We start from the raw sequence: 21,684 nt of genomic DNA, 5'->3' as shown, positions 1-21,684 counted from the left end.
TCTCCAGAGATTTCTGCCCCGTTCCCGGAGGTGCTGAGTCTCCCTACCTCTTCCACCATTTAGTGTGCTGGCCGGGTACCACATGGACTTGGTTTCCAGAGGTTTCTGTTCAGGTCCATGGCATAAAATACATTCCACCTTTGTCCTGCCCCTCCCCTGATCACAAGAACACTCAGTCTGAAGAAGAGTCGCGACCCAGCATCCTCCGGAGATTGCCCCCCTGTGGCCATGATTTAGTGTTGCATTCTAGTGACTTGGTTTAAGTTCCTCCATGGCATAAAATAACCATACAATACTAGCATCCTCCGGCAATTCTCCTGTGGCCATGAAGGATTGCATATTAGTGGGCAAAGTGTTTACAGTTTCTTCCCTTGTTTCCTTTACCAGCGTGGGAAATATTGTATTTGGGTCAGGCAAGTTATCTATTAATATTTCACATTCGTTCACTTTAGCTGTAAAATTAGAGCCATTCCTCTCTTTTCAAATGATGATCACAAGCCCCTTGAGATGGATTGGAATGGGGCAAATTCCTATCTCTGCACAATTTCCTTTTTAGTCCCTAATAGACTTCTCTTTCCTGAGCTATTGTCTTCTTCAATGTTCTAACAATTGTAGATTTTCTTAAATGTACTTGCCAATAGTTTGCACATTCTTTCCTTGCTTTCCTAATTTCCCTTTTCATTTTACTCCAGCGCTTTCTATTTTGCTCGCTGTGTCTCGTGTAACCTTCCCTTTTTGCTTTCTCCCCTACTCTCAATGCAACTTCATAGTTCATAAATGACAGGAGCAGAATTAGGCCATTTGGCCCATCAAGCCTACTCCGCCATTCAATCATGGCTGATCTATCTTTCCCTCTCAACCCCATTCTCCTGCCTTCTCTCCATAACCCCCGACAACTTGTCATCTGGGGACTCTGTATATAGCAGTCCCACTTTTTTGCTTTGTGGAAACATGTTTAGCCCAAACTCTTGAATTTCCCTCTTCAATGCAACTCATTCTCTGAGACAATTTAAGTAACTGTTTCCAGTTCAATTCTGATAAAAAATGTATGCTGCTCCAATTCAGAACCTTTACTCCAGTTTATCTTAGCCCTTCTCCATAACCTGGCCAATTTTTATTTCTGAATTATGATCATTGCCACAAAAATACTCTCACCCTGATTTTTCTCATCCATGACTATTGCCACAACATACACAGATCCATCAAAGTTGTGACCACTGCCATAAAAATACTCCCGTGTTGAACCTTCTGAATCATAATCATTACCTTAAAAATGCTCCACACACTGAGACTCCCTTCACTTGCCCCCTTTCCCAACTTCATTCCCTGAAACTAAATCCACAATTTCACCCTCTCTTTCTCTCCCACCTTTCTCCTCTCCCTCTCCCACCCCACCCCACTTCTTGACTAGGCTGAATAACATCTAGAACGTTTATGCAGGACACAATTTAGAAACAATTTCACACCACTGTATATCTAAGAGGGCATTTGAAATCTGCCACTACTATTGCCATGGAGTGTTTGTGCCTTAGAAATGTGCCTACCAGTCTGCTCCTCCACCCCCTCTGTCTGTTTAGAGGTCTCACAGAACAAGTGCGTTTTTTTTGTTCATTAATCCAACCCAGGCTGCGTCTATTTTGTATTCTTCTGACATTTTCATCCCTTCTCAATGCTACAATATTTTTCATAGCCAATCTTGCCTCTCATTCCTCCTTTCTTGTCTCCCTCTCAATCTGCTCTGAAAACCCTGTAGCCACAGGATACCCAGCTGCAAGTCTTGCTTCTCTTAAGCCAGTTATAGATATAATATCAAATTTTCAACGCATCCGTCGGAGTCCTCAACTCATTTGCCATCTTCAGTAACCTTTATAAACAATTGGTACAGTTGGACTGGTTTTTTTTTTAATCCACTTTCTAATCTTTATTTACTTTGCCTCCCAAACCTTCTCATTGATGTTCTGTTCATTTTCAGCTGGGTTTTTTTTTTCAGTTTTCGAATCATTGGTCAACTTCTGCCATCTCCTTCCCAGCTGGTTTAACCTCCCCAGCAGCACAAACAAACCTGCCGACTTCAGGCCATGCCCCTCGACTCCTTCCCCTTTGCTCAGTCTTGTCCATGTCCTTCCTGTTTACTTGATCCAGATCCCTCAAAGATCTGGAGCGAGTAAACAGGAATCCCTATCCTAGATTCATCTCTGCTAAGTCTCCCCTCAGCCTCCTCTATTGCAATAAAAATACCCCCATCCTTTCTAATCTATCTTTAAGTCTACAAATTGTTGGTCCTGGCAGCTGTCTCGTAAATGCACCCTCTCAAGGGCAATTATAAGATGGTGACCAGGGGTCTATGCACTTCACAAACTGTGGAAGAAATAGTGTTATACACTGTCCGAATGTAACTCTAATATATATATGGACACAAAATGCTGGAGTAACTCAATGGGTCAGGCAGCATCTCTAGATAAAACGGATAGGTTACGTTTCGGGTTGGGACCTTTCTTCAGACCCGACCTGAAACGTCACATCCATTTTCTGCCAAAATACTGCCTGGCCGGTTGAGTTATTCCAGCATTTTGTGTCTATCTTTGGTATAATCCAGCATCAGCAGTTCCATTTTATTACATTTTAACTCTGCTCTCTGCCTCTGCTCATAAAAAGGACCATTCTGTGTACTCTTTTAAATGCCTATCGACTGTCCTGCGACCTTTAAGTATCAGTAGATGTGCATTCCAAGGTTATTTTCTATCTCTATAAAAGGAATCTATTTGGCCTGAGCTTTGTGTCTTGTGTCTAACTCTGGAACATTTATCTTCACAAATCTATCCACCTGCCCTGTGACAGAGCCTTGGATGATACCTGCCCACTATCCTTCCCTCCCCGCACTTATTAGCTGGTGACTGCTTGTTCCAAGCACATTCCATCAGCCACTTCTGTTTTTAAGTGTTTCTTAATTCCTCTGTGATATTCATTTCACATTTCAAATACACAGGGCCCTCAGGGAGGACATCAATGCAGATGGACTTCCCCTCAATCTGAGCAAGTAATTACTACAATGAACAAACTGTTTAGGCATTGTTTGGGTACTGGCAAATTGTCAGTTGAGTGTTGACACTTGGCAGAGAAGAAGAGAAAGTTTTATCTAACATTTATAACTCACCGTAATGGAAATGGATGTGTTTTTTCCAGAGGTTTCACAAGCAGCGACATGTACTCTTGCACGGGTCCATTGAGAGGGCAGTTTCTAGATGGCCCCTTGCTCAATGTCTATTTCCTTGTTTCTTCCATGTCAGAGTTAACAACAGACAGAGAGGAAAGGTGTAAAAGAGAGAAATGGGGTGATGAAAAGAGCAAGGACAGGACAAGAAGATAGACACAAAATGCTGGAGTAACTCAGCGGGTCAGGCAGCTTCTCTGGAGAAATGAATAGGTGATGTTTCGGGTCGAGATCCTCCTTCAGGACAGGGATGGAGTTCCAAAATAAGTGGGAGTGAGGAGAGACAGTTAGGCTCCTCGGTACATTTTTAAGATAGCTAAATTAAGCATCCATTCCCCAGTAACTACCCATGAGGGACTCTCAGCTGCAAATATAGCTCCGTCGTGATCTCCCCGCCCAGCGGCGTGTGTTTGTGGTACCACACAACGAAGACAAAATGTTGAAGATCTCTATGTGCCATTTTAGTATTAATGGTACCTCACTGCAAATTAACAGCGTGATGATCCACCAGGGTAGTTGCACGTCTGTCTACGGGCCCAATGGCGGCAGAAAGAAGTGACGCAGAAGAAAGTTCAGAGTGAAGAGCTCCCAAACTGCAAAGAGGGAACTGGCTGAGAAGCAACTGGAGAAAGAGCGGAGTGACATGAGCAGCTGAGAGGCACATTACCAAATGTATATTGATTTCCAGACGACATTGGTAAAGGTTAAAAGGAAAGAAGTCAAGTCAAATCGACTTTATTATCACATGCTCAAGTACGGCGAGGACCAGGTACAATTAATGAAAGACACACTGACACAGATAACGCACTAAATAGAAATTATACATAAATTACACACAAACTCGACAAGGCAAGAAAGGACTGCGGGGAAAAAAAGGACTGTTCAAAACAAAATAAGTGATCAGTGCAAAAATACACAATTTGAAAACAAAGTCAAGCTTGTACGAGAGGTGGTCCATAGCATTCCATTGTTTAGATAAAAGTTCATTTGGAGGCACATATCCTTCAGCACAACTCGGCCACGCAACCAAGATGCCCCATCTAAACTAGTCCCATTTGCCTAGTCCCGTTTGGCCCTCATCCCTCTAAACCTTTCCTATTCGCATAAGCACCTTCCACTTCCAAAATGTCCCATGACAATCTACAGACATTATTGCTCAGCCGTAAGGTAGGAAATGGGATACGTAAGCTCCTGAAAGCAAGAAAATAGCAATACAAGTTTAGCAATGTCATGTGGTGAGGATTGGCCAGAACTTTTGGAATAACTCTTTGCTCTTGGTGTAATGATGACTGGGGATCTTGTATGTTAATCTCACAGGACAGGTGGAGCTTTGAGGGACAGTGTAAACTTTGATGTCCATGTCAATGATGTGGGGCTTGGATCCATGAAGCATATAGATTGCGGCAGAGTAGTGCCGCTCGCAAGGCTAATGCCTCAGAGCACCAGAGACCCGGGGTCATTTCTGACCTCCAATGCTGTCTATATGGAGTTTGTCTGTTCCCCTTTTGGCCGTGTTAGTTCCCTCAGATGCTCTTGTTTTGTCCACACCCCAAAGACGTGCAGGTTGGTAAGTTTCGGGTGTAGAATTTGTGTAAAATGGCTGGTTGGTGGTTGGTGCATACTCTGTGAGCTAAAGGCCTTGTTTCCATGCTGCGTCTCTCCAAAGTCACTCTCTCACTTTACTGCCATGGAATGAGTCATGGTCGACATCTCAGAGACTTGTTAACTAATAGTAAGGAAATGAAGACAAATTACTAACATTAGTAGGAGTTTGGTTGGAAATTAGAAGACAAAGAGCAGGGGTAATGAAGGTATGTATCCCAATTGTAAGCTGCTAGTGATGTCCCAGATAGATTGTTATTGAGGCCTTTACTGCTGTGGAGCTGGCAGAGTTGCTGCCTCTCAGCACCAGAGACCCAACTTCGATCCTGACTATGGGTGTTGGCCGTGTGGAGTTTGCACTTTCTCTCTGAAACCACGTGGGTTTCCTCTGGGTGCTCTGGTTTCATAACATAGATACGTTGAAAATAGGTGCAGGAGTAGGCCATTTGGCCCATCGAGCCAGCACCGCCATTCAATATAATCATGGCTGATCATTCAAAATCAGTACCTCATTCCTGCTTTTTCCCCATATCCCTTGATTCCCTTAGCCCTAAGAGCTAAATCTAACTCTCTTGAAAACATCCAGTAAATTCCACAGATTCACAATTCTCTGGGTGAAAAAGGTTTTCCTCATCTCAGTCCTAAATGGCCTACCCCTTATTCTTAAATTGTGACCCCTGGTTTGAACTCCCCCAACATAGGGAACATTCTTCCTGCATCTAGCCTGTCGAATCCCTTAAGAATTTGATATGTTTCTATAAGATCCCCACTCATCTTTCTAAATTCCAGCTAATACAAGCCCATTCCACCCATTATATTATACGTTAGTCCCGGTATCCCAGGAACTAACCTGGTGAACCTACGCTGTACTCCCTCAATAGCAAGAATGTCCTTCCTCAAATTAGGAGACCAAAACTGCACACAATACTCCAGGTGTGGTCTCACCAGAGCCCTGTGTAACTGCAGTAGAACCTCCTTGCTCCTATACTCAACCCCCCTTTCTATGAAGGCCAACATGCCATTTGCTTTTTTCACTGCCTGCTGTACCTGCATGCTTACTTTCAGTGACTGATGTACAAGGACACCTATGTCTCGTTGTACTTCCCCTTTTCCTAATCTGACACGATTCAGATAATAATCTGCCTTCTTGTTTTTGCCAGCAAAGTGGATAACCTCACATTCATCCACATTATACTGCATCTACCATGCATCTGCCCACTCACCCAACCTATTCAAGTCATCCTGCAGCCTCATAGCATCCTCCTCGCAGCTCACACTGCCACCCAGCTTTGTGTCATCCACAAACCTGGAGATGTTACATTTAATTCCCTCGTCTAAATCGTTAATATGTATTGTAAATAACTGGGTTACCAGCACTGAGCCTTGCGGCACCCCACCAGTCACTGCCTGCCATTTCCTCCCACATCACAAAGATGTGTGGGTTTGTAAGTTAATTTTTCTCTGTAAAACTCACTCCAAGTGCGTAGGGAGTGGATGAGAAGGTGGGATAACAAAAATCTAGTGTATCTAGTTTATCTATAATGTATCTAGTGATCAATAATCGGCTTGGACTCAGTGGGTTAAAAAGCTTGGGTTCATGCTGTATCTCTAAATTGGTTTCTAAATGACTTGCTTATTATTTCTTAATAACTTACATCACAAAGTAGTGAGGCATATTCATGCTTGCCAATGATGCAAAAAGATTGGTGGATATTTAAGTATCTTAATATTAAGTATTGTTTGGGAGCACAAAATACAAAGTGACATTGATAGATTAAGAGTGGATGAAAATATATTGGATGGCTTTCATTGCAGACATATCTGGAATCATCAGCTCTTGTGTAGAAAGGATAAATATGGGTTTAATTTAATTTAATATAGTTAGGAACAGTGGAACGTCCAAAGAAAATGTGCAGGTCTGAAATCACACATTACTATACTCAGTGTTAAAAACAGAAAATAACCATAAAAGCGAAAGTTAGTCCTTGTATGTGCAGGTGTAAAATATAATGGAAAGGATCTATTACAGCTGTCATTAATAGATTGAGACACAAGAGACTGGAGCTGCTGGAATCTGGAGGCGCAAGCAATCTTGCTGGTGGAACTCAGCATGTCGAGGAGCATCTGCAGAGGGAAATGGACAGTTGATCATCTGAATGGAAGGTCACAATCCAACTTTTCCCTCCATGGGTGTTGCTTGACCTGCTGAGTTTGGCCAGCAGTTTATTATGGGTAGCTGTTCACTAGCCAGGTTTATGAGATAACACACAGTCAAGGCAAGTGGATGGAATTAGAATAAAGGCACAGGAGACTGCAGATGCATGAAAGTGGAGCAAAGAATGAAGGCAGATGAGTTTCAGTCACATACAATCCAACATCATGCTCAAGGCAAGACACAAAGTACTGGAATATCTCTGCATTTCTGGAGAAAAAGGAATGCTGATATTTTGGGTCGGGACCCTACCATAGACCCGACCCGAAACGTCACCCATCCTTCTTTTCTAGAGATGCTGCATGATCTACTGAGTTCCTCCAGCACTTTGTGTCTATCTTTGGTATAAATCAACATCTGCAGTTTTTGTTACTGCAGCGGGCTCAAGGACACTGAATGGCCTATTCCAGCTCTTGTCCTTAAGTGAAATTGTCTCATTATTTTGATAATTGGCTTCATCGTTCACCCAATTGAGATTTTGCCGATCACAAAGATTGTAAGAGAATAATAACAGAATAATGCCTGAGCTGAAAGTATATAACTATCAGCAAATAGTAAAGACATTGGAATTCCTTTCAAAAGTGAAAGTTGTGCAGTGACCTTGTTAAGGTTTTGAAAATGATGCAAAGGTTTGCTAAAATCAGGGCGTCACAGAGGTGTCGCTGATGGAGATGCTGACCCACGTCAATCCTAACCTCCGATGCTGCCTGTGTGGAGTTTGCATGTTACCTTCGTAACTGCTTGGGTGTCTTCTGAGTGCTCGGGGCTCATACCAGGTCGTAGATACATATGGGTTGGCAGGTGAATTAACCATATAACATAACAATTACAGCACGGAAACAGGCCATCTCGACCCTTCTAGTCCGTGCCGAATTGATCCCTAAAAATTGGGTGGACACAGTGGGTGGACACTGTGGTTCCTACCCACGGCATGGCGTGAGTTAAACATCGGACTCATGATGGTCCCCAGAATGAAAAGCACAGACTTGCCGATCAGCGCGATAGGCCTTTAATTTTCATCAATATTTTATTTTTCATAGAAATTGTAGTGTAGAGTGCACATAATTATGGTGCCACCCTTAGCTGACACTGGCGACGATAATGGAAGCTGCTGACGGCCCAACCTTATGCTCACCCACGTCCTTCCCTGATTCTGCACACTCTCCTACACTGGCTCACCCACGTCCTTCTGCACAGACTCTCTACACTGGCTTAAGCACCAGTAATTAAACACTTTAAAATATCACAGTCCCTGTTGTGTTTTGGTAAGCTGGAGAAAGCCTGACAATTCCCAAGTAATTTATCCGTGATGAGATCTCCAAGACTCAGTGTGATGTGGAAGATCAGAAATAATCACTGAAAACGCTTGAACCTTGCAGGAGGTCCTTCTGTACTGAATTCAAGTGCAATCTTCCAACTCAAACATTAACCACCATATTCCTTTCAAGTGCAAAACAGTTTGTTCTTATTTTCTGGAATTTTTTGATTTGTTTTGATGCAAAAGGAATTGGACCCAATCAAGATAAACAGGAACTAAATTAACTGTGGAGTTTCCCCAAAGCACCTCTCCTCCCACTCCTATTGTGTAAACATATACAAATTAAACCCTTTCCCAACCATAACATTTTATACTATTGCGTTGCATAAATCCTTAACCATCTATTCACATGATGTAAAATTCCCACAAGCTGTCTCCCTCTCCATTTAAGTTCATAAAATTTCTTTTCAACAGGGGTGGCACAGTGGCAGAACGGTAGAGTTGCTGCCTTACAACGTTTACAGGGCCAGAGACCCGGGTTCGATCCCGACCATGGGTGCTGTCTGTACGGAGTTTGTGTGTTCTCCCCGTGACCTGCATGGGTTTTCTCCGAGATCTTCGGTTTCCTTTCACACTCCAAAGATGTACAGGTTACAGGTTTGTAGGTTAATTGGCTTGGTATAAATATAAATTGGCCCTAGTGTGTGTAGGATAGTGTTAATGTGTGGGGATGGCTGGTCGGTGCGGACTCGGTGGGCTAAAGGGCCTGTTTCCGCACTGTATCTCTAAACTAAACTCCATCCCACACATCCCCAGAGAACAGAAATCTTATTAACAAAACTCCTACCCACTCATCCCATAGAACAAAATTTCTGCAATCTACTTTCTACTCTTCCCCATCCATAACCATAGAATGGAGTTTCTGCAAATGAAACCGTATCCCATCCATTCGCATTGTTCAGAAATCCTTTTCATTCACCCCTATTGTATTGAAATAAATTAAATGGCACATTTCATCACCCCAGCAGGTCTATAGCTCTTTTACCAATGATTACCGACATGTAACAGACAGAATCAAAACAGTCCCCAAATTAACACGGAGCTAAATGGTCATTTACTTTATTTTTGAGTTGGTTGAAAGATAACTACTAGTCAAGACATGGGAGAAAAATCATCTACTCTTCATTAGAAGAGAGGAGAAATTTTGTGCAGGTCATGGCTAACATTTTTTACTGAATATTTCCAGTCTCTCGAAGCCATTGTACAGCTCATAGAGTTGCTGCTTCATGGCTCCGGCAATCTGGATTCAGATTCAGATTCAGATTCAATTTAATTGTCATTGTCAGTGTACAGTACAGAGGCAACGAAATTCAATCCAGATCTCGGGCGCTGTCTGTGTGGAATTCACACATTCTTCCTATGAACACTGTAGGTTTAGTCCAGGTGATCAGGTTTCCTCCCCCATGATAAACACATGCAGATTGATAGGTTACCTAGTCGTAGTTTGAGTTTAGTTTAAAGATGCAGCACGGAAACAGGCCCATCGGCCCACCGAGTCTGCACCGACCAGCACATTACCACTGTCCTACACATAGTACGAGGGACGATTTACAATTATACAAAAGCCAATTAACCTACAAACATATATGGAGGTTTCACGGCAGTCAGGTCATGACCCATGACCCGTACTGTTGCTACGCTACTCCAAATGGAGTACACGCGATGATCTAAAAAGTTTCAGAAGTGATAAATCTGGCTGTAAATTTTTTAAATCGCCCATGGTTCTCAAGTGGGTTTTTACATACAAAATGAAAACGCATCTGAAGAAAAATTTACAGCAGATTTATCACTTCTGAGACTTTTTAGATACCAAAGGAATCAAGAAAAAACACAAATAATGCCTTACTGTTGATGAAATGCAGTGAGCAAACACAATAATTCCCAATATTTTCAATTCCGATATCTGCACAGCCAATGTTTACCAAGCACTTTAGCTGCTGTTGTCCCTTCAGTTCTACTTCTGGATGATCAGCCATGATCATATTGAATGGTAGTGCTAGCTCGAAGGGCCGAATGGCCTATTCCTGCACCTATTTACTATGTTTTTATGTTTCTATGAGCAGGTGTTTGTAGAGTGGGGGTGAACCAGCCAAGTGTCTGCCCTCTCTATTAGAAGTGATCGTGGTCCATAGTTGAAGGAGATTGTGGATAGTGGAAAGGGGATGTAGTAAACACATCACCCTTTTTATAATACAAACCTGAGTGTGTGTCTCAGTGTTGAGACATTGCCCAATGCCTCAGTAAGCCAAATTGACTGAGTGCAGTCAACCATCTCTGCTGTATACAAGGTCCATTGACAAAAGTGAATAAAACTTGGCTTGTTTATTGATCATCTTGTAAAAGATTCCACTTCGTTAGAGCCAGCTGTAAATCAATCAATTAAATGCCACCTTAAAGAAATGTGTTTGCTGGTAAAAATGTAGGAACAAGGAACCATAGATGCTGGTTTACAAAACAGTAACTCAGCGGGTCAGCCAACATCCCTGGAGAACATGGGTGGGTGACGTTTCGAGTCGGGACCCTTCTACAGATTGATTGTATACGGGGGAGGGAGGAGAAGAAAGCTGGTAGAAAGGAAGGGCAGGGTAAATCGTGAGAGATAATAGATAAGCACAGGTGATGGGGGGTTTTAATAAGTAGATGGTTGGACAAAGGCCAGAGATGAGAAACAGGTATGAGACAAATGGATTGAAGAGTTGCAAATTGTCAAGCCAGAGGAAGGAATGTAAGTGGAGGGGGAGGGGAGAAATAGGTGCGAGTCTAGATGGGGCACAGGGGAGGTGGGGGAGAGGGAAGAAAGGGGTGTGTGGGGAAGAAAGGGGAGGGGGAAGGGGGTTGTTAATTGTAAGCTACCCAAATGGAATATGAGGTGCTGTTCCTCCAGTTTGCATGTGGCCTCACTCTGGCAATGGAGGAGGCCCAGGACAGAAATGTCTGGTAGGGGAATAGGAATGGGAGTTAAAACAGTTAGAAACCAGGAGAAGCAGTAGGCCTTGAATGGTCATTTTATTATCAAATTTGATGGTTGATTCTGATTTTCCAACGGCTGATTTGCCAGTCATCGATAGTGACCTGTAATTTACGCCCCACCTTTAACGTAATAAAACCACAGAATCAAAAGGATTTGGCATCAAGTTGTGTAAGACAATGAGCAACAGCTTGACCAAAGGGATGGCATTTAAGAAACATTTTAAGAGAATTAGAGGTAGTGTAAGTGTGCTTATTGACTCAGCAATCCAGTAATAGAACATTTACTAATGCATCAAGTGCTGCTCAGCTGATTAGATGCACAATTGCTATTAATCTGCATTCAATTTGTTTGCTGTTAAAATCAGAGGTCTTCAAGTTGTCTGAAATTGACGGTTGGCTTTCTGGCCAATAGCTTAAGGTCCACTTATGTCAGAATATTCTGTCCCACCATGACAGAATATTCTAGTAACAGTTGAGATACTGATTTTGAATCATGAGCCCATGGGTTTGGGCGACTGGGCGTCTATGATGGTGAATGGGGAATGACATGAGATGGTGCGATTGGAGGGAGGAGGTAATATGATATGTTCAGCATAGTTTTGAGATACAGCGCGGAAACAGGCCCTTCAGCCCACCGAGTCATGCCAACCAGCGATCTCCGCACACTAACACTATCCTACACACACTACGGACAATTTACATTTTTACCAAGCCAATTAACCTACAAAGCTGTATGCCATTGGAGTGTAGGAGGACCCAGAGGGAACCCATGTCGATCACGGGGAGAATGTACAAAGTCATACAGGCAGCACCCGCAGTCAGAATCGGACCCGGGTTTCTGGCGCTGTAAAACAGCAACCACCTTGTCCTCTGGAATTTTTCCCACTTAAGCTATCACACCTCAATGCGTGTAAATCAATTGTGTGTACACACGATCATCCCTGTGCTAATGTTGTGCTCATTTATTATCACTGAATGATGTTCATAGAACTATTCCAACAGTTGAGAGATATTTGATTCCCTGTGCTTTTCATGAAAGGTTTAAGATTGATGGGATTAATTACTAACGCCAGTAAATGCTGGAAATTATTATTAAGCCAGTCGCAACAGGATACTTAGAAATTAATCAAATTAATCAAAGTTTGGTTTAGTTTAGTTTAGAGATATAGCGCGGAAACTGACTCTTCGGCCCACCGAGTCCGCACCGACCAGCGATCCCAACACACTATCCTACACATACTAGGGACAATTTTACATTCATACCAAAGCCAATTAACCGTTACATCTTCAGAGTATTGGAGGAGACGGATGATCTCAGAGAAAACTCACGTAGGTCACGGGGAAAACGTGAATATGTCCACTTTGATTGAAAAAATAACAATGCTGAGCGGTTGAAAGGGGTTAGTTTTCAGAGAAGCCTGTGTGTCCTTGTACATCAATCACTGAAAGTTAATATGCAGGTTCAGCAAGGAATTAGATAGGCAGATGGTATGTTGAACTTTATTGCAAGAGGATTTATGTATTAGAGTAGTAATGTCTTGCTCCATTTATATAGAGTCCAGGTGAGAAAATTGCATCGAGAAAATTGCCTGTGGGTCTTGTCTCCCTGCCTAAAGGATGATAAACAGGACAGAGGGAGTTCCACAAAGGTTCATCAAATGGATTCCTAGGTGAGCAGGGGTGTTATATAAAGGGAGATTAAACAGATCAGGTCTGTATTCTACAGCAAAAAACAAAAGGCTGGAGGAACGCAGGCGGTAAGCCGGCATCTGCGGAGGGAGTGGGCAGATGACATTTCAGGTCGGGACTGTTCTTCAGACTGATGGAGTAGGCTGGGAGTAATCAGGGAAAAAGAGGTGAAGGTAGGGCCAAAGCTGGAAAAGAGAGGTGGGAAGTTTACAAGAATGAGAGGTGACATTGATATGAATAAAATTCTTATAACGATGCAAGGAACTGCATACGCTGGTTTACAAAAAGAGACACAAAGTGTTAGAGTAACCCACCGAATTAATCCCGCACTGTGTGTGTTTAAAATTCTCATGGGGTTGGCCAGGTGGATATTATTTTAGTTCAGTTTAGAGATACAGTGCGGAAACTGGCCCTTCGGCTCACCGAGTCCATGGCGACCAGCGATCTCCGCACACTAACACTATCCTCCACACACTAGGGATAATTTACAATTTTACCAAGCCAATAAACCTATAAACCTGTACGTCTTTGGAGCGTGGGAGGAAACCGGAGAACTCGGGGAAAACTCACGCAGGTCACAGGGAGAAGTACAAACACCGTACAGACAGCACCCGTAGTCAGGATCAAAACTGATCTCAGGTGCTGTAATGGGGTACAGAAATCCTGTACAAAAAAAAAACAAGGTTATTTCTGAATTTAATGGCTATTGCATGGGAGAAAGTTTTTATTTTCTCCCACGTATAAGCCATAAAATTCAGAAAAAAAAACATGTTTCCTGGGGTTTTTTTTGGTAGAAAGAAATACTTTTCTTTCCAGACGCTACTCCTCAAGGTCTCCCAAAGCACTTTGCAGCCTGCACATTTGTAGCTTAATGAAGGGTTCAGGGCCTCTGAGAAAGGAAAGAATGACTACCCACATTGGAAGGATTGACTTCAGGAATGACTAAGAGGCGAGAATTACTGAGGTATATTAAATTATCAAAGGCATTGATATGATAGATGGTCAGAACCTTTTCTCAGGGTGGAAATGTCAAAGATCTGAAGGCATGGGCTTGTACACTCTGGAGTTTGGAAGGATGAGAGGGGATTGCATTAAAACATGTAAGATTGGTAAGGGTTTGGACACGCAAGAGGCAGGAAACATGTTCCCGATGTTGGGGGAGTCCAGAACCAGGGGCCACAGTTTAAGAATAAGGAGTAAGCTATTTAGAACGGAGACGAGGAAACACTTTTTCTCACAGAGAGTGGTGAGTCTGTGGAATTCTCTGCCTCAGAGGGCGGTGGAGGCAAGTTCTCTGGATGCTTTCAAGTGAGAGCTAGATAGGACTCTTACAAATAGCAGAGTCAGGGGATATAGGGAGAAGGCAGGAACGGGGTACTGATTGGGGACGATCAACCATGATCACATTGAATGGCAGTGCTGGCTCGAAGCGCCGAATGGCCTACTCCTGCACCTATTGCCTATTGTCTATTGGCATAGCTTTAAGGTGAAAGGGACAAATTTTAAAGGATATGTGTGGGACAGGTTTTTTCATACAGAGGTTGACGGGTGTCCAAAACACAATGGCGGTGGTGGAGGCAGATACGATCGTGACATTTAACCCGTTCAGTGCCATCCCCGAGTATACTCAGGTCATGGCCAATAGAGAAAAGAAAACTTGGCAGTGAACAGGTTAACGGGTTTTAGAGAGGCACATGGATATGAAATAAATGGTAGGATTTATTTATTTATTTAGCGAATGCAAAGTCCTTTAGCCAAGCAGTTGCCTCTTGATTTGCTGTATGAAGGGTGACAAGCCCTCCTTTGAGTCTTTGTTGAGGGCATGCTTCAATGATGTGTTGCATTGTTTGCTGCTCTCCACAAGCACACCGTGGGGTTGGACTGCTGCCCCATTTGTGAAGGCTGGCCAAGCAGGGGCTATGTCCAGTCCTGAATCTATTCAGCGTCGTCCACTGCTTCCTTGGGAGATTGGTACCAGGGACCGGTAGGGTGGGGTCTGACACCAGATGTTTATTTGGGACGTCCTTGGACTCCCATTCTGTTTTCCAAGCTGATTGGATGGTGAAATCAGCTGGTGGTGGGTTCTTCCAAATTGGTCGTCCAGATGGAAGTCGAGCGGTGGGTGGGTTGAAGATGTCCATGTGAATTGGCAGGTGAGGGGAGTTTTTGGTCTTTTGGAGCATCCTTTGAGTGAGGACTACTCACCGGATGTGTGGAGGGGCTATGTTGCATAGGACAGGGAGCCAGGGGAGTGGTGTTGAGCGGATTGTTCCTGTGATGATCCTCATTGTTGAGTTCAATTGGGTGTCCACATGATGTGTGTGGGATGACCTGGACCAAACAGGGGCACAATATTCGGTTGAAGAAAATGCAAGGGCTAGTGCTGAAATGCACAGTGTGGGGGCTGCTGCCCCCCACTTTGAGCCAGCAAGTTTACTGAGGAGATTGTTTCTGGACTTCACCTCAGCTGCTGTTCTTTTGAGATGTTCCTTGAAGGAGAAGGTCCTGTCAAGGGTCACTCCGAGGTAGGTTGGAGTGGGGGCATGCTTCAGTTTGGTCCAGCTCAGATAGATGTTTCATTCTCTTGTGGCTTCTTCATTATGGAGGTGGAACACACTGGAGACCGGTTTTGTGCTTGGAAGGCCAAAGAGATGCCATAAATGGAAGGATAATTTGAAGGGATTAATTCATTTTAGCTTCACAATTAGCACAGACAATGTGGGCTGTAGGGCCTGATCCTGTGCTGTTCTTTTCACTTTCTATGCTCCTTCCAAGCCTGGAAGAAATTCCACAGGGAGGGGGAGGTCCATGTGGCATTTTAAAATCAAGCTGAGAACTTGTGGCAATGTTTGATTGGTAGTCAATGTGATCCAAAACGTACAGGATTGCCGAACGGACAGGCCTGAGCTTGGGTAAGGCATAGCCTCAGGATTAAAGGACGCTCTTTTTGAACAAAGGTGAGGAGGAACTTCTTTAGTCAGAGGGAAGCTACTCTGTGGAACTCATTGCCTGCAGAGGTCAAGTTAGTGGATATTTTTAAGGCTGAGATCGACAGATTCTTGATTAGAACGGGTGTCAAAGGTGATGGGGAGAAGGCAGGAAAATGGGTTTTGAAGGCAGAGATCAGCCATGATTGAATGGCGGAGTGGACTTGATGGGCCAAATTGCCTAATTCTACTCCTATAACTTGTGAAGGCAGTGGAGGTTTAAATGACCTCAGGTTTGTGGCCAACCGAGAATGCGCCGTAATGGCCGAGAGTTGAGCCTGTTGCTGGCTGCATATAGGAAAGTCACATCCTGTCCATTCCACTGCCCCATCACACACACTGTGTGATGAACCTGGTTGTGATGGAATGGCTCCCAGGGCCGAATGGCCTGGACCTGTTCCCAAATATAATGGGAAAAAATGCAAACAATCTCAAAATTGTCTGCAACATTTTTTAATGCAATTGCTGAATTTATGAATTTTGCTCATTCTAACCATAATTGTTCTTGTTTCAGGGTGCTGCACTGACAAGACACCGCTCAGGGCAATCCAAGCTGCCTGGACTCGCTCCAATACAAGAGACTCTACCTTGCTTGCTGCCTGTTTTTTTTGGGGGGGGGGGGTGGGGGCAGGGGGGGGGGGGGGGGGGGGGGGGAGGGGGGGGAGGGGGTTTCCTGTGGCCGTCACCCCAGGGGGGGGGGGGGGGGGGGGGGGGTGCGACCCAACTGAGCAGGCTCCCTGGGCCGGCGAGGAATGAGCAGCGCCTGTGACAACCGTTACAGCATCGTGTCATCGCAGGAAGACGGGCTGAGGCTGGCAACCATGCCAGGGATCAATGGCTACGGCAACGGGAAAATCCACACCAGGAGGAAGTGCCGCAGCCGCTTTGTGAAGAAGAATGGCCAGTGCAACGTGCAGTTCGCCAACATGAGCGACAAGCCGCAGCGGTACATCGCGGACATCTTCACCACGTGCGTGGACGTGCGATGGCGCTACATGCTGCTCATCTTCTCCATGGCCTTCCTCATCTCCTGGCTGACCTTCGGCCTGGCCTTCTGGCTCATCGCGCTAATCCACGGGGACCTGGAGAGCCCTGCAGGGGACGAGGTGCCCATGCCCTGCGTGTCGCAGGTGAACGGATTTATCGCCGCCTTCCTGTTTTCCATCGAGACCCAGACAACCATTGGGTACGGGTTCCGCTGCGTGACGGAGGAGTGTCCACTGGCCATCTTCCTGGTGGTCTTCCAGTCCATCGTTGGGTGCATCATAGACTCGTTCATGATCGGGGCCATCATGGCGAAGATGGCCCGGCCCAAGAAACGGGCCCAGACATTGCTTTTCAGCCACAATGCTGTGATCGCCATGAGAGACGGAAAACTCTCCCTGATGTGGAGAGTGGGCAACCTGAGGAAAAGTCACATCGTGGAAGCACATGTCAGGGCCCAGTTAATCAAGCCTCGGATCACTGAGGAAGGGGAGTACATTCCCCTTGACCAGATTGATATTGACGTGGGCTTTGATAAGGGGTACGACCGCATCTTCCTGGTTTCCCCCATAACTATACTGCATGAGATCGACGAGGGAAGTCCGCTGTATGGCATCAGCAGGCAGGACCTGGAGGTGGCCGACTTTGAGATTGTGGTCATCCTTGAGGGCATGGTGGAAGCCACGGCGATGACCACCCAAGCCCGCAGCTCGTACCTGGCCAGCGAGATCCTCTGGGGTCAGCGGTTTGAGCCGGTGCTCTTCGAGGAAAAGGACCAGTACAAAGTCGACTACTCGCATTTCCACAAAACCTACGAGGTGCCCCTGACCCCCCGGTGCAGTGCCAAGGATCTGGTGGAGAGCAAGTTCCTCGTCCCCAGCACCAACTCTTTTTGCTACGAGAACGAGTTGGCTTTCATGAGCCGGGACGAGGACGATGAGGGAGACGACATTGACAGCAGGGTGTTGGATAACCCCAGCCCCAACAGCAGCCGACATGAATTTGACCGGTTACAGGCGACTTTGGCTCTGGATCAAAGGTCTTTCAGAAGGGAATCCGAGATATGACCTGTGACTGTTACAATAAGCCTTTTGTCAAATTAAGCAATGGGATTCTGATCATCATGAGTGCCATAAAAAAAAAGCTACATCATAGAAATTTGGTGAAAAATTGATTGTAATGGTGGAGGGAATTCTCAAATATGAATTTGAATGGTAGCTGCAAAGCAACAGAATGAGTTAGCAATCGATGTGAGCAAAGATAGAATTATTATCGTCATGCTTTTAGGAGATTATGTAACATTAACAATTACCTTTCCAATGGATTTAGACATTAATGTAGGAAGTCAAGTAACTGGTTACAGCAAGGTGTTGGATGTGAAGCACTTTAGAATGTGTGGAACCGTGAGCTTAAAGGAGAATAGATCTAGAACAAAACCATGATGTTTAGACTTGCAAATAGGCCTTCCAACTTGTCAGACCAGACTTAATGTTCCTTAGGGTTTTCTTCACCATTTGACATTTTACTGGAAAGGAAGTATCTTTGTATCAGCTGGCAGATGGACAGAGAGCAGGGATGAAATTACCAAGCATCAGTGCACATCAAGTCAGCCACAGAGAGTGAGTGGCTCAGTGCCGGCCCGCACAATTACCTGTGCACTTAACCAGTGTGGAGAGCTAGACATTGTACCAGGTGAAAATTACACAAAGCTCCTGGGGCGTACAGGAAAAGGTATCATTTGCGCGTGGATTGTCACATCAATGTCGCTCAAGCACAGTACATTTTTGTAAAATTAAAGATTTTTATCTTTAAATACAAATTGCTTCTAAGATAATATCACTGTACAGACTTAGCTAGACTGTGTTCTATTATATATAATGTATTGGCCTAGCTAAGGAGAACGCTGTTCCCGTATATTTTATAGAAACACACTCATATTCACAAATGCACACCTAATCATTCATGCAGTGATACAGTTACATACAGATTCACAGATACACATTTGTATACGCATCTACACAACCGCATACGCTCAGATACACACAGATAAACACACATACATACACACATATACACTCTTGAACACATAATGTATTCTCATACACACTCTCATGCATGCACACATGCATAAGCACTTATGCTCATACACGCACCCACGCACGCACACACAGATACGCGCACACACACACACACACACACACACACACACACACACACACACACACAGATACGCACACACACACACACACACACACACACACAGATACGCACACACACACACACACACACAGATACACATAGGCACTCGCACTATATAGTTGGGAAGAATGGTGTTATATACTATAAACCTAGCAGGAGTGAGTGCTATGGTTAATTACTATCAGGGAGTAAATTAAAGGGAAGGAACGTCTGAAGGGAGAGTGTTTCTCCACAATAAAAGAAATGGAAGGAATAAAGCTCCAAGGATCCAATCCAAGTCTGCATCAGTGGTAAATGGGAGCCCTGCTTTGAGAATCGACCATATAGTGTCATAGCCTTACATCAAGCCTTCTAGCAGCGTTCCTTGCTAGGAATTGAACCCAACAACATCACTCCCGCAATGTCCTTACCAGAATTTTAGACATTAATGTAGGAAGTCAAGTAACTGGTTGATTATTTTGTTTACAAAAATTCTAAATTGTGTGGAGATCCCTCTACAGTGCTTGAGTGTTCCTCTCCACCAGGCAGTTTTGGGATCATCAACAATGATGTGGCCACTCAGATACCTCGGGGTAATGTCATAAAGTGGCAAGAGGTCCCTAGCTGCAGAAAGGCATGAGATCTAATCTGTAGCCACGGGGGGTCTATCAACCAACACAGTTTTAGGGGCAAAGAAATGGACTCATGTGCAATTGTATTGATTTTATTTTCTTCTCTCAAAACAAGAATTTCTGGTATTGATAGTCCATCCCCAGTTACTCTTTGGGAGCTGGTTGCAAGCCTTCCTATGTTGAAGCAACCAGTGGGTAAAGGCACCCACAGTGCCTCCGTCACTGTGGAGAGGCTTCAGAATGCACAGGCCCTTTTGTAAAGAGCATCATCTGAGAATTCAGGTGGGCGATGCATGGATGGGACACTACTTTAACTTCAAGGTACACTTTCCTGCCTGACTTTCCAACCTCTTTAAGCTTTTGTTGATTAGTGGCACTCTTTAGCATTTGCCATGCCTTCTGGGAAGGCACTGTCTTTGACACCTGTTGTGTGAAATCCTTGTACCTACTATAGGGGTGTTATACCACGGGAACGTTTGTGGCTTGTCTCACACTAGGTAACCATGGTGACAGCATCATCAGCTTCTCTGCTGCAGCCTTGCACTTGTGAGACTGTATTAATTGCTTTGACCATCAATTATGCTAGACAACCTTGTTGTTTTGGATGTAGCCAATAAGCTTAACCCAGTGTTCCCACTATTTTCGTTTCTTTCCTCTTTGATTTTTGCGATACGTCTCAGCATAGAAGCTTGTGATTAAAAATGGTATTTCTCTTAAAGGGATAAGGTGAACTTTGACCTCTGTGGAAGTCTTCCTTTTCACCCAGATTGTAAATGTAAAGAATGACTCTGGGTTCTGTTTTATTTTATTGGATGATCAAAGAATTTACTAAATTAAAAAATAATTCTAATACAAATTGGAGTTTGTCTTTTTTTCAACAATGTTAATTAATTCACGTTTTGTTTAACGAGACTCAAAAAGTATTGGATACTGTGAATTGCTACATTATATTTGTATTAATAGAATTCAGTGCTCATCAGACAATGAAACGCATGCATATGTACACCATGACCAGGTTGGTAGTAATCTTTCCTCGCAAGGATAGCATGGTGGCGCACCAGTAGAGTTGCAGCGTTAGAGACCCGGGTTCGATCCTGACTACGGGTGCTTGTTTGCACAGAGTTTGTACATTCTCCCTGTGAGCTGCGTGGGTTTTCTCTGTTTTAAACCCGCCCCCCTCTAAACGGCGCCAAAATCGCGCACACCCGCAGCGACAGATTTTCATACTCGGAAATTAGCATCTTGTTCCCTATTGATTTTCTATGGACATAACAAAAAAGCTGTGATCGTGTGCAGTCAAAAGCCCATAACCTTTTTAAAAATTAAGAGAACTGAATGAAATTTTCAGTTATCGTAGATTGAACCATTCTGAAACAAATATAAAATAATCTTACTTGGATGACCTGAAATTAAAGCATATAATTAGTTAGTTACCCAAGTGTAGCTAATTTCAAACTTCAATTACTAGATCTAAACATCTATCCATTTCTTAATAAATGATTAACATTTTTAAATAGCCCAAGTGTTCAAATAATATTCATAAATAATTCACAATAAAACATGATTTTTAAATCTCATTTACATTAATTTATAGGCCAAATGGAAGGAATTTAGTGTTCAATTGCTGTAACAAAGTCAATTTAAATCGGCTTTCTAGTGGGATCCTGTGAACGCGCTGGTTTAGAACATTCACATTGTGGTAGATTTGTACCCTCAAATGCCCAGAAAAATACTGCGGGATATAATGGGCCCAAAATGAGCTACTCGCAATATTAAACTTGTGTATAAAAGGATCTTAAGAAGCCCTTTTCAATGTAAAAATAAACAGCTTACCTTCTGTTGTCTGCTCTATGCGACCCTGACGGCTGCCGGTGGTCGCGGGTTTAGAGATTGATTTTTAA

General features: G+C 43.9%; 1 protein-coding gene across 1 annotated transcript; it reads left to right on the top strand.

Moving 5' to 3' along the window:
- Nucleotides 1-16,700: 16,700 nt before the first annotated feature.
- On the top strand, nucleotides 16,701-20,645 carry LOC129706815 (ATP-sensitive inward rectifier potassium channel 12). The gene has a single exon (XM_055651327.1). It carries the CDS (start codon nucleotides 16,742-16,744, stop codon nucleotides 18,038-18,040), a length of 1,299 nt encoding a protein of 432 aa, XP_055507302.1. The 5' UTR covers nucleotides 16,701-16,741; the 3' UTR covers nucleotides 18,041-20,645.
- The last annotated feature ends 1,039 nt before the right edge of the window (nucleotides 20,646-21,684 follow it).

The sequence above is a fragment of the Leucoraja erinacea genome, chromosome 20 (genome assembly GCF_028641065.1).
Source record: "Leucoraja erinacea ecotype New England chromosome 20, Leri_hhj_1, whole genome shotgun sequence".
Classification (NCBI taxonomy): domain Eukaryota; kingdom Metazoa; phylum Chordata; class Chondrichthyes; order Rajiformes; family Rajidae; genus Leucoraja; species Leucoraja erinaceus.
Note: the sequence above shows the minus strand (reverse complement) of the source record. Positions and strands in the feature narration are given on the sequence as shown.

What these genes read in the sequence shown, in the direction of transcription:
- LOC129706815 (XM_055651327.1), top strand. Translation starts at nt 16,742, where the DNA reads ATGAGCAGCGCCTGTGACAACCGTTACAGCATCGTGTCATCGCAGGAA.